Source organism: Rattus norvegicus, chromosome 9 (genome assembly GCF_036323735.1).
Source record: "Rattus norvegicus strain BN/NHsdMcwi chromosome 9, GRCr8, whole genome shotgun sequence".
NCBI classification, from domain to species: Eukaryota; Metazoa; Chordata; class Mammalia; order Rodentia; family Muridae; genus Rattus; species Rattus norvegicus.
The window spans coordinates 118,380,003-118,392,968 of NC_086027.1; the positions used below are offsets into that span (position 1 = coordinate 118,380,003).

The 12,966-nt window shown below is 43.2% G+C and overlaps 1 protein-coding gene across 4 annotated transcripts in view; it reads left to right on the forward strand.

Moving 5' to 3' along the window:
• The window catches only part of Myom1 (myomesin 1), a 123,408-nt gene that overhangs the window by 17,456 nt on the left and 92,986 nt on the right, over positions 1-12,966 (forward strand). For all 4 annotated transcript variants that reach the window (XM_039083797.2, XM_039083799.2, XM_039083798.2 and 1 more), the window contains 4 exons: positions 727-867; positions 2,247-2,568; positions 3,254-3,411; positions 11,014-11,106. In XM_039083797.2, coding sequence (XP_038939725.1) covers positions 727-867; positions 2,247-2,568; positions 3,254-3,411; positions 11,014-11,106 — 714 coding nt within the window. The remainder of the gene's footprint in view (positions 1-726; positions 868-2,246; positions 2,569-3,253; positions 3,412-11,013; positions 11,107-12,966) is intronic.

Genomic DNA, 12,966 nt, shown 5'->3' on the forward strand with positions numbered 1-12,966 from the left:
TTTCAGAGTGCTGAGATTAAAGACCTGCGTTCAGTGTTAACCTCTTAGCAGCACAGCCTTCTCTCCAGTATCTCCAAACTTTACCATTAGGCAACAGCCAAGGCTTGAATGATTTTTACTGGGCAGCTTGCTATTTCCTGAGAAATAAACACTCAGAGGCTTCACCTTCTTTTCAAAAACTGTCCAGAGCAGGAGCTTTAAATATCTTATTTTCTTTTAGAGTTGAAGTCCACAGGAGAAAACTAAGTACAGAGAATCCCCACACAACCCTGTCTTGTTGACATCCTTCATCCTCATAGTCAACAAGGAGTTTTCAATCTTCAGCCTACACATTGGCTTCTGGGACCTATGTACTTGACTTCATCAAGTTATCTGTATGAAAAATACATTTTATTTAATTCAACAACTACATAAGTTAAGGCTATATTTTATTTTGTTAATTTTTTTACTTTCTATTGTTTCCTATTTCCCTAGTGAAGATTTTAAGTTTGAGGGGGAAAAGCCATGAAATCTCTATTACCATTTTCCCCTAGTGTCTGTCTAGAGTATATTTACATAATCTGTAATCCTTCTAACTTTCATTCATTCCTAAAGGGGAAGGATAATAACACTAGAAACCCAAGGTTCCAGGGAAATTCCTCTAGGGTATGGTCTCCACTGTCTGCTTTGTCTACAGTATCTTAAATGCAGTCTGTGTTCTGTCTAATGTTAGGCATCTTATTTCAGACTCACAGATTCCAGTCTGCTATTAGAAGATTATTCATCCAGGTTGAGTCCTCAAACCAAGAGAGCCAAGCGGAGCCTTCTGTCGGGAGAGGAGACTGGAAACCTGTCAGGCAACTACATGGTGCCTATTTACTCTGGACGGTGTGTGTACTTTCTCTTCCTGCGTGGAATTGTTATAAGTGAGGAGTCAATAGCAGCTAACATTTATTGAGGACTTACTAGATACTGGTTTACAAACGACGTAGGAAGCCTGGAGCCCACACTGAGAAAGATGGGCTCGTTGGAATCAAGGCATTCCATTTCCAGATGCTTTTGTCATCTATATATACATATATATATATTATATAGGATACATGACAAAGAAAAGTGGTTTGGGGGCTGGGGATTTAGCTCAGTGGTAGAGCGCTTACCTAGGAAGCGCAAGGCCCTGGGTTCGGTCCCCAGCTCCGAAAAAAAGAAAAAAAAAAAAAAAAGAAAAGTGGTTTGGACATAACGTTTATCTAGTCAGTTGACATGGGAAGTAGAGCTTTAGTTATGAGTAGTGAAATACGATTTAAAGTCAATTCATAGAAAGTAAAAGAGTTTCAAAGCTATAAAGTGTAAAGGAGGTAAGGATGTGGAAGGGTGAAGGAAGGAGAGTAAGAAAGGACCATAGAGGCAGGAATATGATCAAAATGTATACAATGTATAGTGTATGTATACAATGTCAACAACAAAATTACTTTGTAGAATTAGTATACTCTGATGATTTTTTAAGTTATGTATGTTAAAATCCCAAACGATACAATGTCAGAGTACTGAAGAGACCCACTCTGCATCAGAGTCTTGTGTGGCATTTGGACATTGGTTTACACACATGGCAGCTCTGGGCTGCGCACTGCGGCAGATTTCATACAATTACATCTCTATTTAACTGTACATTGTCATCTTTTCTGGAAATAATTCATAACTTCATCTTTTATTATAAACACACTGAGTTGATCAGTGTAACTCCTCAGTCAGTTTACTTAGCTTCTTTAAGTCTTTCTACCATGTATCTGGAGTAACAGTAATAGTGTTTACCTTGTGGACTTTTGTTTGGATGGAATGGCGTATCATATGTGAAAGGCACCAGAACCACAATAGGAACCATTAATCTTGTCATTCTTAATGTTAAAGGAGGACACTTTCTTCTATAATAAAGAGATTCTAATTTACCAGGATATTCAAGATTTGTTTTTTTTGTTTGATTGTTTGTTGTGTATGAATATTTTGCTTGCTTGTGTATAAGTGTACCACTTTCATGCCGTGTTCATGGAGGTCAGGAAAGGGCAGTGGATCCCTAGGGGACTGGAGCTACAGAAGGGTGTGAGTTGACACACGGAAGCTGGGAACGAATTAGGGTCCTCTGCAAGTGTTCTTAACCACTGAGCCAACATACCAGGCTTATCTATTGGCCTGGGAGCCCCTGCTTGAGCTCAATGAAACTGGGTAAGCTTGTCATTGCTATGCTGTTTCTACATTCTGCTCCATTGTTTCAGGCAAGTGCACATCAGTGGAATCAGAGACTCAGAAGAAGAAAGAATTAAAGAAGCTGCTGCTTACATAGCTCAGAGGACTCTTCTTGAGAGTGAGGAAGCAATCATGGCCTCCAAGCAGAGCACAGCCTCCAAGCAGAGCACAGCCTCCAAACAGAGCATAGCCTCCAAACAGAGCACAGCCTCCAAACAGAGCACAGCCTCCAAACAGAGCACAGCCTCCAAGCAGGCCACATCCACCTTTCAACAAGAGGAAACATTTGAAAGGAAGTCAAGGAACATTTCAATTCGAGAAAAGGCAGAAGAGCTGTCGCTGAGGAAAACTGTAAGGAGCTAATTTCAGCCTACTTGTAAGAGTGGAAATGTGTTTTACAGGCTGTGTGTGAGCACATGTGTATAAATAGACTAGTTTGTTTCAAGGGCAGAACTATGTGGCATCAGGAGACAAAGCTAATGGAAACAAGGAGAAAAGGCATTAGAATATGTAGGTCAAATGAAAGCAAGCTTTGGAACCTCAAACTTCACGGAATTTCAGATTTGAAAGATTTAAGTACGTTTCTAGAGCCCCTTTAGAAATCCACTCTAGGGACATTCGCTCAGTCTTAAGGTTTTAAATAACCAAATCCACTTTTAAAACCAGAAATTATTTAATCCTACTGTAAAAATAAGGGTCAAAATGTAAAAATTAGCTCTGAGAATGTAGTAAGGTGATACTGCCCATATAACATATCAAGCCTCAGGTTGAATCCCCACCAAGCTGTAAACTAGGACATAATGGTGGGCCTGTAATCCTTGCATTTAAGATATAGAATCATGAAGAGCAGAAATGTAAAGTCATCCTCGACTATAAAGTGAGTTTGAGGCCAGCCTAGACTACACAAGAACCTATCTCAAAAACAAAACAGAGCAAAAGTAAAATTTTGGCTTCTCCTTGTTACGTTAGCTCCCAAAGGAATTTAACTTGGTAGTATCTTGAGAGTGTTTGATTGTTACCTTCTTGCTTTTTCCAGTTAGAAGAGACCCAAGCATACCACGGAAAACTAAATGAAGACCATCTCCTTCACGCTCCCGAATTTATCATCAAACCTCGTTCTCACACAGTCTGGGAGAAAGAGAACGTGAAGTTGCACTGCTCCGTAGCAGGCTGGCCAGAACCCCGCCTCACGTGGTATGTTTTCTTTGTGGAAGCTAGTAGAGTTGATGGCCGATTTAAGTTTACATCCAGAGAAAGCACACTGGAATAGCAGCATGCGAGAATCAACTGTAGGCTTGTACGTGTTTCCAAAAGAGTTAAAGTATGGAGACAGTTTTACGAATGGGAAGAACAGATAGTCCTTGCATACGGACACCACAGCTTAATACTTTAGGATCGTAACAGTGGGAGGGTTGACTGAGTGCTTGCCGTGCTAACATGACAACCTGGGCTTGGGTTCCTGCACTCACGTAGGAAGCTGAGTGCTCCTGTAATCCCAGTGCTGAAGAGGTGGGGACAGGAAGAGCCCTGATCCTAATTTAGACAAATCGTGAAGCTCCAGGTTCAGAGAAAGACCTTATCCCAAAAGTATGGTGGATATTGATTGAAGAAGACACTTGATGTTGATCTGGCCTTCACACACGTGCATGTGCTCGCACACACACACACACACACACACATACACACTTGTACATACATATGTGCGTGTATATATATATGCACACATGAATAGATACTCATACACAAAAAACAAAAACTCAGAGTATATCCATCTTTTTTTGTTTTTCTTTTCTTTTATTGTATATTTTCTTTATTACATTTCAAATGTTTCCCCCTTTCCCGATTTCCCCTCTGGAAACCCCCCATCTCACCCTCCCTCCCCCTGCTTCTATGAGGGTGCTCCCCCACCCAACCTCCCATCCACGAGTGTATCCATCGCTATCCCTCTTGCCTCAGAATCAAAAACAAAAGCAACAATAGCAAAATACCAAAAATGACTATGAATTACTATGGCAAATAATTTATAGCAAGCAAAGGTGAGAAATGCCACAAAATGTTTCTAATATTTCAACAAAAGTAGGTTTAAAATTTTTTTCTTACAAATTTTCAAATATAAAAGTAAATTAAAACTTCATTGCTTTTGCCCCACCCTTCCCTATGACTGTAAAGCCACACCATCCAACCTTTAAAAGAATTCTTCCCTTTACTTGACAGAGGGCACCATTCATCGAGACTCATTCTTTACACCAGTTCTTCCAGGAGGTAAAAGCCAGACGCTGCAGCCGAAGTCTTCTCTTTAATACTCAGGGGAAAATGCCATTCAAAACAAAAGAACTGGTGGGGAAGGTGCTGTTCATGATTCTGAGAGCGAGAGTTGTCTCTGGGCGAATAGAAATGTTGACAATCAGTGTCCACGCACTGACAGTCGGCTTTGGTGACAACAGGGTCAAACCCAGGGGTGTGGAGCAAGAAGTTCTACAATTTGGCCTTGCAATGTTACAAAAAAGAAACACAAGACGAGTAGTCTGAAGTGGATTTAAGGTTCTCTCAGAGAGGATCCCTGGAATTTAAGCCCAGTTTATTCCCAGGTAAACCCACCTCAGGGAAGAGATTCTTTATGGGGTTTGTGTCTCTTCTTAGACATGGCGCCTTTTCTAAGAAGCACTGCCAGAATTCTAATTTATGTCACAACACAGGTGTAAACTGTGTATTTTCCACAGGCATCCTCTTCCTCAGAGAGCAGGGAACTCATGACCAGGTGAGACCCAGAGCTGTTGGTGATCACACTGTTATCATTCAGGATTCTTTGGTGCCTGACTGCAGCTTCCTGGCACTGGCACCAAGTACAAATGTGAGAGGAATTTGGGCTGTAGATGGGGGCTTAAGGGAATATACTTGTGAGGGTGCTTGGCACAGCCATGCTGGGCCATGGCTCTCAGAAGCATGTCCACCAGGGTCTGGTTCCCTCAGAACCTTTTCCAAAGACACATGGGCTCCAAGTTTCCACTGGCCGCTGTTAGGTCATGGGAGTCTGAGGTCTAACAAATGTGAGCGGGCAGCAGCTGTTCTCCTGGCCAATCTCATATTACCGGCCACATCTATTTAAGTGGAACTCAGAGGTTACCCAGAGAACGCTGCACAGCAGAAACGCAACACTCAGCAAGGCCAGGTACACAACGTGTTGGCATCCCGAGATTGCACTGAAAGTAGAAAGTGTCCTGTTTGCGTGTTCTTGTTCAGCAGAAAAGTTGTTTGCGGAGAATGCCAGTGCACCAGGGTGTTGAAGCCATCACGGAGGAGACATCTCTATTGTGGGGGGAAATGAAATCTTAACGTTTAATAGGCCATTCTATACAACAGCCTGTCTAACATCTATTGGTTTAAAGGTGGAAACAGAATTTATGTTGTTTTATTTGCGTCTATTCTGGAAGGTTATGTTAGAACCTGAGGAGAGCGACTGCTCCCAGTGGAGTGAGATAAAAAGGCACTATGAGTAGCCTTACATCCCTGGTGCTTAGAGTAGACAACTGTGTCTCCATCTTGCTTCCCATGAAATGATAAGACATAGAGAATGAAGGAAGCACATGCTTTTAATGGATGGGAGTGCGTCTCAGTTGGCAGAGTGCTTACCTAGCCTGGGTTCTATCCCCATGACTGCATAAACTGAGCAAGGTGACAAGTGCCTGTAAGCCCACCACTCAGAGATGGAAACAGGAGGACAGGAAGTTCAAAGTCAACCTTAGTTATATATAGGGAGTTCAAGGCCAGGCTGAGATCTAGGAGACCCTGTCTCAAAAAATGTTATTTGTAAAAAGAGAAAATTGTTTTGGTTGTGGATTTTTTTTTAAAGTGCCAGATTTAACTGTATTTCCTCTTTTAACCACTGAGCCAACTCTGTAGTCACAGATACTTGGTTTTTACAGTGGGTGATAGCTCCTTTTTACACCGGATTCACACCGGCATTCCCACTTGCTGTGAGATTTAACGAGTTTAAGGTTACCTCAACTTGCATGGCATCGTGATAGGAAAAAGATCATAGGGCATATTACTTTCACTGAATTTCACTCTGCTGAGGTGCTCTCCCTACCTCTCCTCACTGTCTACATGAGCTCTGCAGCAAGGCCAACATTTGTATATAAGGGTGAAATGTGCATAGCTCATTAAACAGGCAAAGTCACAGGACAGTAGAGTGTTACTCCAGAAGTACACGAAGCCTCATTAATTAGTGGAAGTGCTGTCCATACAAAGGATTTAAGCCTCTGGGAAACCATCCCAGGGTGCAGATTACTCTCCATAGCTGGCTGATGACTGGCTAATTTGGAATTCCACTTTCCAGAAACAACAAGCTGTGAAGTGTGTGTGTGTGTTGGGGGTGGGGGGACAGCAAACCCCTTCTTTCCCCTGACCTAATACTGAAGGCAGACAATCTCAAGTGACCCAAACCCTGACTGCCTTGCTGTGGAATTCCCTGCAGAGTAGAACAAAAGCCCTTTCTGGCTTAGTCCTTCTGTAGGGCTTTAACCAGGAGTTTCTCCGATGCATTGAGGCCTTCAGCATTCCACGGACAAGTGTTGTGTATTTTAAACCAGTTTCCTTTGCCAGGGAGTCATATGGCTGTGAATGTTTAGCTGGGAAAGCATAAAGGTGCTAAGCTGAGTGGTGCCGGAGGGTGGGAACGGTGGCACAGCCGTGGGGAGCTGCAAAATAGCACTTTAACTCAAACTTTATAGAGCTATGAACAACATTGTTGACTTGAAGCCGAGCTGAGCGTGGCTCGGTCATTCGGTCAGGCAGCACATGACACAATGTTTAGTGTCACATTGTCATGACACAATGTTTAGTGTTACATTGACCCCCTGGACTGGGAAGAGCTACAGAAAAACCTTCAGCGTGTGGAAACCTAACCAAACTCAAACACCCAACACACCCAGCAACCCCAGCCACAGCCACCACCAGCACAGTAACACCCAAGCAAGCAGGAGGTGCTCAGCTGACCCAAAGCTATCTGAGCAGAAAGTGTAGCCCTTTTACTCCTGAAAATGGGAGCTTTGAGATTCAGAGCTGATGGCAGTGGTCTCTGACCACTGTCTGAAGTCACTTCCAGGCTTTCAAGAAGCAAAAAGGCAGCAATGTGTTCTGAGTAGGGAGTGAATCATACAGCGTGCCAGGCACCCAGCCGTGACTCTTGGGCTAGAACAATCCTCTTCATTTCAGATCCGAGGGAAACTTACTGTTATCATGCCATTCAAAGTCATCCACGGCACGAGGTACGCGTTTTTCAGAACTTGATTTCTTTAGTAAAAAAAAAAAAAGATGGTATAATTGAACTATTTTATCATACAACAATCCGATCCAACACTGATCATCTGTGATACACCCGTGACTCCCTCAGGAGTGGGAATGGAAGGAAATGTATATCACACAGAAACGATGCCCCATCATCAAAGGATTAGCAGCTTAGTAGGAGAGACACAGACCCAACCATAACTTTTAAAATTACGTTCATTTAGTGTGTGTGTGTGTGTGTGTGTGTGTGTGTGTGTGTGTGTGTGTACACAGGCCATGGGATATGTGGGGAAGTCAGAGAAGAACTTGGAGGAGCTGTTTCCTCTCCTCCTAACATGTAGGGCCTAGGGATCAACTTCTAGTCATCATCATGCTTGTTGGCAAGTGCCTTTCCCTCAGAGCTATCTCACTGCCCCTCAACAATAACGAGGATAAATGTCGTATTTAGGGAGTGACCACGATTCAAAGAGATGAAAACAGTTGATAATCCGTAAGACTTGTAAAGAGGAGTGTTGAAGACTTGGCATCTCACACATGGTGTCCGCGCATGTCTCTGGGTGTCAAGAGTCTTCACGGCTGGCTTGCAGTTTAGCTGCATGGAAATGAGAATCAGAGAGCAGTGTGTAGGAGCTTGGGAAATAGTGAGCAAGAGGACCAAGGTTCAGATCCCCCAGAACCCATATAAATGGCTGCTCACCATGGTGGCTCACCTAAAATTTCAGCCTTGTAAAGCAGAGACAGAGGCTCTCCGGAGCAAGCTGGCTTCTGGACCTGCCATATCATTGAGCTTTGGGTTTGATTGGGAGGCCCTGCTCCAAGGAAAAGGGGAGAAAAGCAACTGAGGAAAATTGCTGATTTCAACCTCAGGTTTCTACGTGAACGTGTACCAGAACATACATATATGTGAACACACAGAGACATGCACATATACCATGCACACATGTGCATAAAAAGAAGAAAAACGAACTGTGGGACTTAGGAATTATATTAGACTTCTATTTCTATATCAGAATACCTAGGGCTACCTACACAAAGGTAGGTTTATTTAACTGTTTTGAACAGTGTAGGTGCCAACACTTATGAGGTACCCCTTGGCAGTGCCACATCATGGCAAATGGAGTCACAGTAAGTGAGCATTGCCGGAGGGGAAAAATGACACAGAAAACAGAGAGGGCTCGCTCAGTATCTTGGAGTTAACAAGGCACCACAGGCCCCCAGTGATCCAAGAGCCTCCCCAGTAAAGATTTCACTACTTCAGGATGCTGCAACACTGGAGACCAACCTTCCAAAATGTGAATCTTTGGGGACAGATAGGGCAAAAGAGTTAATGGAAACCAGTATTTTTCTCTTGTATCACTTTCCTCCTCCCCATCTTCTGTTTTTCAAAAGTCTAAAGAAATGAAAGGCAGCCACACAGAAAACAACTAAAACATGAAAATTTCACATTAGCCAGGAGACAGGCAGTCTTGGTTCAAGTCCCAGCTCTGCTGTGTCTGCCTTTGCCACAGGGATGACTTCATTGGGGAGTGAGATTAAATACTGTCCTAGTCATTGGGGAGTGAGATTAAATACTGTCCTCACATGGTGGTTGTAAGGACTTGACTTCCTGATGCTGTAGATAGACAGAGCAGGGAACCCTTTGCCATCTGTGTTTATTAATTTTATTATATTATTAGTTTTACCATAATTAGTTATAGTAACTAATTATGTATTAGTGCATACGTGTTATGACTGGTTCACATTAGTTATATCATTAGTTTTACTACATATGAGGTAGTTTATCTGAAGGGTAAGCAAGGGATCCCTTGCTGCTGCTTCTCTTCCTCCTCTCTCTCTCTTTTTAAAAGATTTATTTACTTATTACATATACAGCATACCGCTTTCTCACTGCATGTACACCTGCAGGCCACAAGAGGGCACCAGATCCCATTACAGATAGGTGTGAGCCACCATGCGATTGCTGGGACTTGAACTCAGGACTTCTAGAAGAGCAGACAGTGCTCTTAACCTCTGAGCCATCTCTCCAGTCCCTCCTCTCTTCTTTTTAAGAGTGGCACCATAGCACTGGCTATTGAGACCATGGGGACTTGAGAAGGTCAGGTGCCTCTCACAGAATGGAAGTCAGTGTCTCACAGAGAAGCCCGTCTGTGTGGCCTATCTTCTGTGAGGGAGAGCAAGCTGCAAAGAGGACCAGAACAGTTGGAAGTCTCCTGTCATGATCTGAAGTTATCTTCAGGCAAAAGTCATTCTTACTATGACAGAAACCAAGTCATGAGTATAATGGCCTTTCTATGCAGTGGCATTGTTACTAAGAATAACATTCAAGGATGGCAGTAGGAGGGGTAGTGTGCTTTCCTCCCACAGTGAGAGCCAACAACAAAAACCCCAACACAAAGCTTTCATTCTATCTTCACTATAGTCGACTTTGTTGTTGTTGTTGTTGTTGTTGTTGAATATAATGTTTATACAAAGAAATGTGTGTTATATATGAAGGAAGAGTTTGGGCGAGTTTATTTTGGACTGAATACACTCATGTGTATAGCAGTGCTCCAATGGAGCCCGAGTATATTTAGCACCCAAGACATCTCCTTTATACCATGTGCCCACCTCAGGAAATTCACCATCTTGACTTTGAACAACATCAATGAATCGTTCTGTTTCCCTACTATTTACTTATCTATTCACATTACATCCCAACTTCAGCCCTCCTCCCTCCTCTTACCCCCTTGCCCCTCCCCTTCTAGAGGAGGGAAAGCCTGCCTGTGAGTTGCCACTGCTTCCCCTCCTCCTCTTTTCTTCAAAAAATAAAAATAAAGGGTTTGAGTGGATAAGCCTCTTGTGGCACCACAGCACTGGCTATTGAGAACGTGGGGACCTGCCCTGGCAGGCTGAGTTGCAGCAGGACTAAGTGCATCCCACTGCAGCCGGACAAGGCAGCCCAGCCAGGGAAAGGGGATCCAAAGGCAAGCAATGGAGTGAGAGACAGACCCTGTGCCAATTGTTAGGGGACTCTCACGAAGACCAAGCTGCACATCTGCTACAAATGTGTAGGAGGCTTAGGTCCAACCCATGCATGCTCTTGGGTTGGTCATTTAGTGTTTTTTGATTTTATATGAATAATCGCCACCATTTACTATTTCATAGAAGTAGCTTTTCATTACTGCTATGTGCATGAGATGCACACGTGCTATGACTGGTTCACATTTTTCATATGAACTTCAATGACAAGGAGAAAGCACATTGAGAGGTTTTATTGTAGTGCTGGTGAGTTTAGTTAGGCTTGGGAAATTTGCATTACTTTTTTCTTTTTTCAATAGATGGAATTATTGCGCTTCACCTACAGGTGTATTTACAGGAACAATAAGTGTGTATATGTGTGTCTCTTTCTCCTCCCCAACACACACACACACACACACATGCACGCATGCACACGCACACGCACATGCACAGAGGTCAGTCATGCAGTTAATTACTCTTTAATCTGTTCATCTTGCTTCTGTTTTCTTTCAGGTATAAAAACCAGGTGCCTATAAATGTCCATGCAAACCCAGAAAAGTACATCATTGAAAGTCGATATGGAATGCATACTCTTGAGATCAGCAAGTAAGAGCACATGAGTATTTGTGTGTGTCACTACCAGACACTCAGGGACACATCTTATCACTCAGGTCACAGACAAAATTTACCTTCTTTCTGGTCCCCATGCAGGTTTATCTAACGGTCTTTTATGTATACTTCTTTTCTTTTCTTTCACATTTTAAAGTTCACATGTGATGTTTATTGTAGCTTCATAATTTTCTTTTTTTTAATTGGTAATTTTATTTATGTACAAGTCAAATGATATTCCCCTTCCTAGTTTCCCCTCCTAACCCCCATCCCATTCCCCCTCCCCCTGCTTCTAGGAAGGTAGTCTCCCACCCACCCACCCACTCCTGTCTCCCCGTCCTGGCATTCCCCTTCACTGGGGCATCAAGCCTCCAGAGGACCAAGGGCTCCCCCTCCCATTGATTCCAGATAAGGCCATCCTCTGCTACATCTGCAGCTGGAGCCATGAGTTCCACCATGTGTCATCTTTGGTTGGTGGTTTAGGTGACATGTATGATGACTAAGTCTGCTGTGCACACACTACCTCCTGCCTCAATCTCACACTTGAACTTCGCAAAAGATGATAAAATGAGTATATGTGTTTTTGTTTATCTCTGTATCTGTAGGTCCTATAGAAATTATTAAGAAAACAATTGCTTAAGTAGGCATCTCTATGTCAGTGTCTCATCACAGAATTCCAAACCCACAGCACCGTGTTCTTATATTTTTAACCAACAAAAGGCATAGGGATTGGGATGAGTGTCACTGGAACTGAATAGAATGGGAGAATGGTCTTCCCTGCAGCCCACCAGCAACTATGGGGCACTGTGTGCCTTGTCAGTCTGTGTGGGTGAGTCAGGGACAGACATTGGGATGTCGCAGGGTTAAGCAAAATTTGAAATGGAAACTCTGTTAAAATTTCCAAGTCCTAAAAAAATGCATAATGTTTCCTAAGACGGTTTGAAATGCAAACCCGATTATGTGGATGGGAACAGTAGACCAGGACCCACAGTTCCAATTCAGATAGGCCACATGTGCTGAGCCGTAAAAGGAAAACTAACTAATCATCCTTGCAGCATGCACGGCCTTCTTCTCAGTAGAAGAGTTGGCTCAATAGACACTGGGCTTCAAAGAGAGCCCAGAGGTCCCTGCACTCACCAAGCCCTCATCTGCAGTGGAATCGCTTCTCAGTAAGCAGTAATGAGCCTCTGGTTTTCTAAAATTAAACAGTCTGAGAAAGGCAACTGTATTTACCTTCCTGGTCAGCAAGACACAGTGTATCACAAATGAAACTAAGTAAACCCAAAGAAAGAAGGAAGAAGGTGAGAACTAGAGTGATTAAATACAAAAACAGTCCACCTGGAGTCTCAGTCTGACCTGTGAGGACGTTGTTCCCTGGTCAGCAAGACACAGTGTATCACAAATGAAACTAAGTAAACCCGAAGAAAGAAGGAAGAAGGTGAGAACTAGAGTGATTAAATACAAAAACAGTCCGCTTGGAAACAGTCCACCTGGAGTCTCAGTCTGACCTGTGAGGACGTTGTTCCCGCATCCATCTTTGTACGACTCTCCTGTCCGTGTACTGTTGTATGTTGTACACTGTCCGTGTTGTCCGTGTACAACATAAAGGAACTCCCAGAAAGTACTTGTGATATGCTATGAGCTGGAACTCCCATTGGAGCCCAAATATCAGTAGAACAGATGAAGTTTCTTATGTTTTGAAACCACAACAAGGAATGGTATAAAAGATCAGTCTTGTGCAGGTTTGCGGCTCAGGGAGGCTGTGGGAAACCGTCATGAAAAATTGCTCCTTTCTCTTCCCTGTCATCCTGATGCTAGACCAAAACCTCATTTCTGAAGCAGGACAGCATGGAGTCC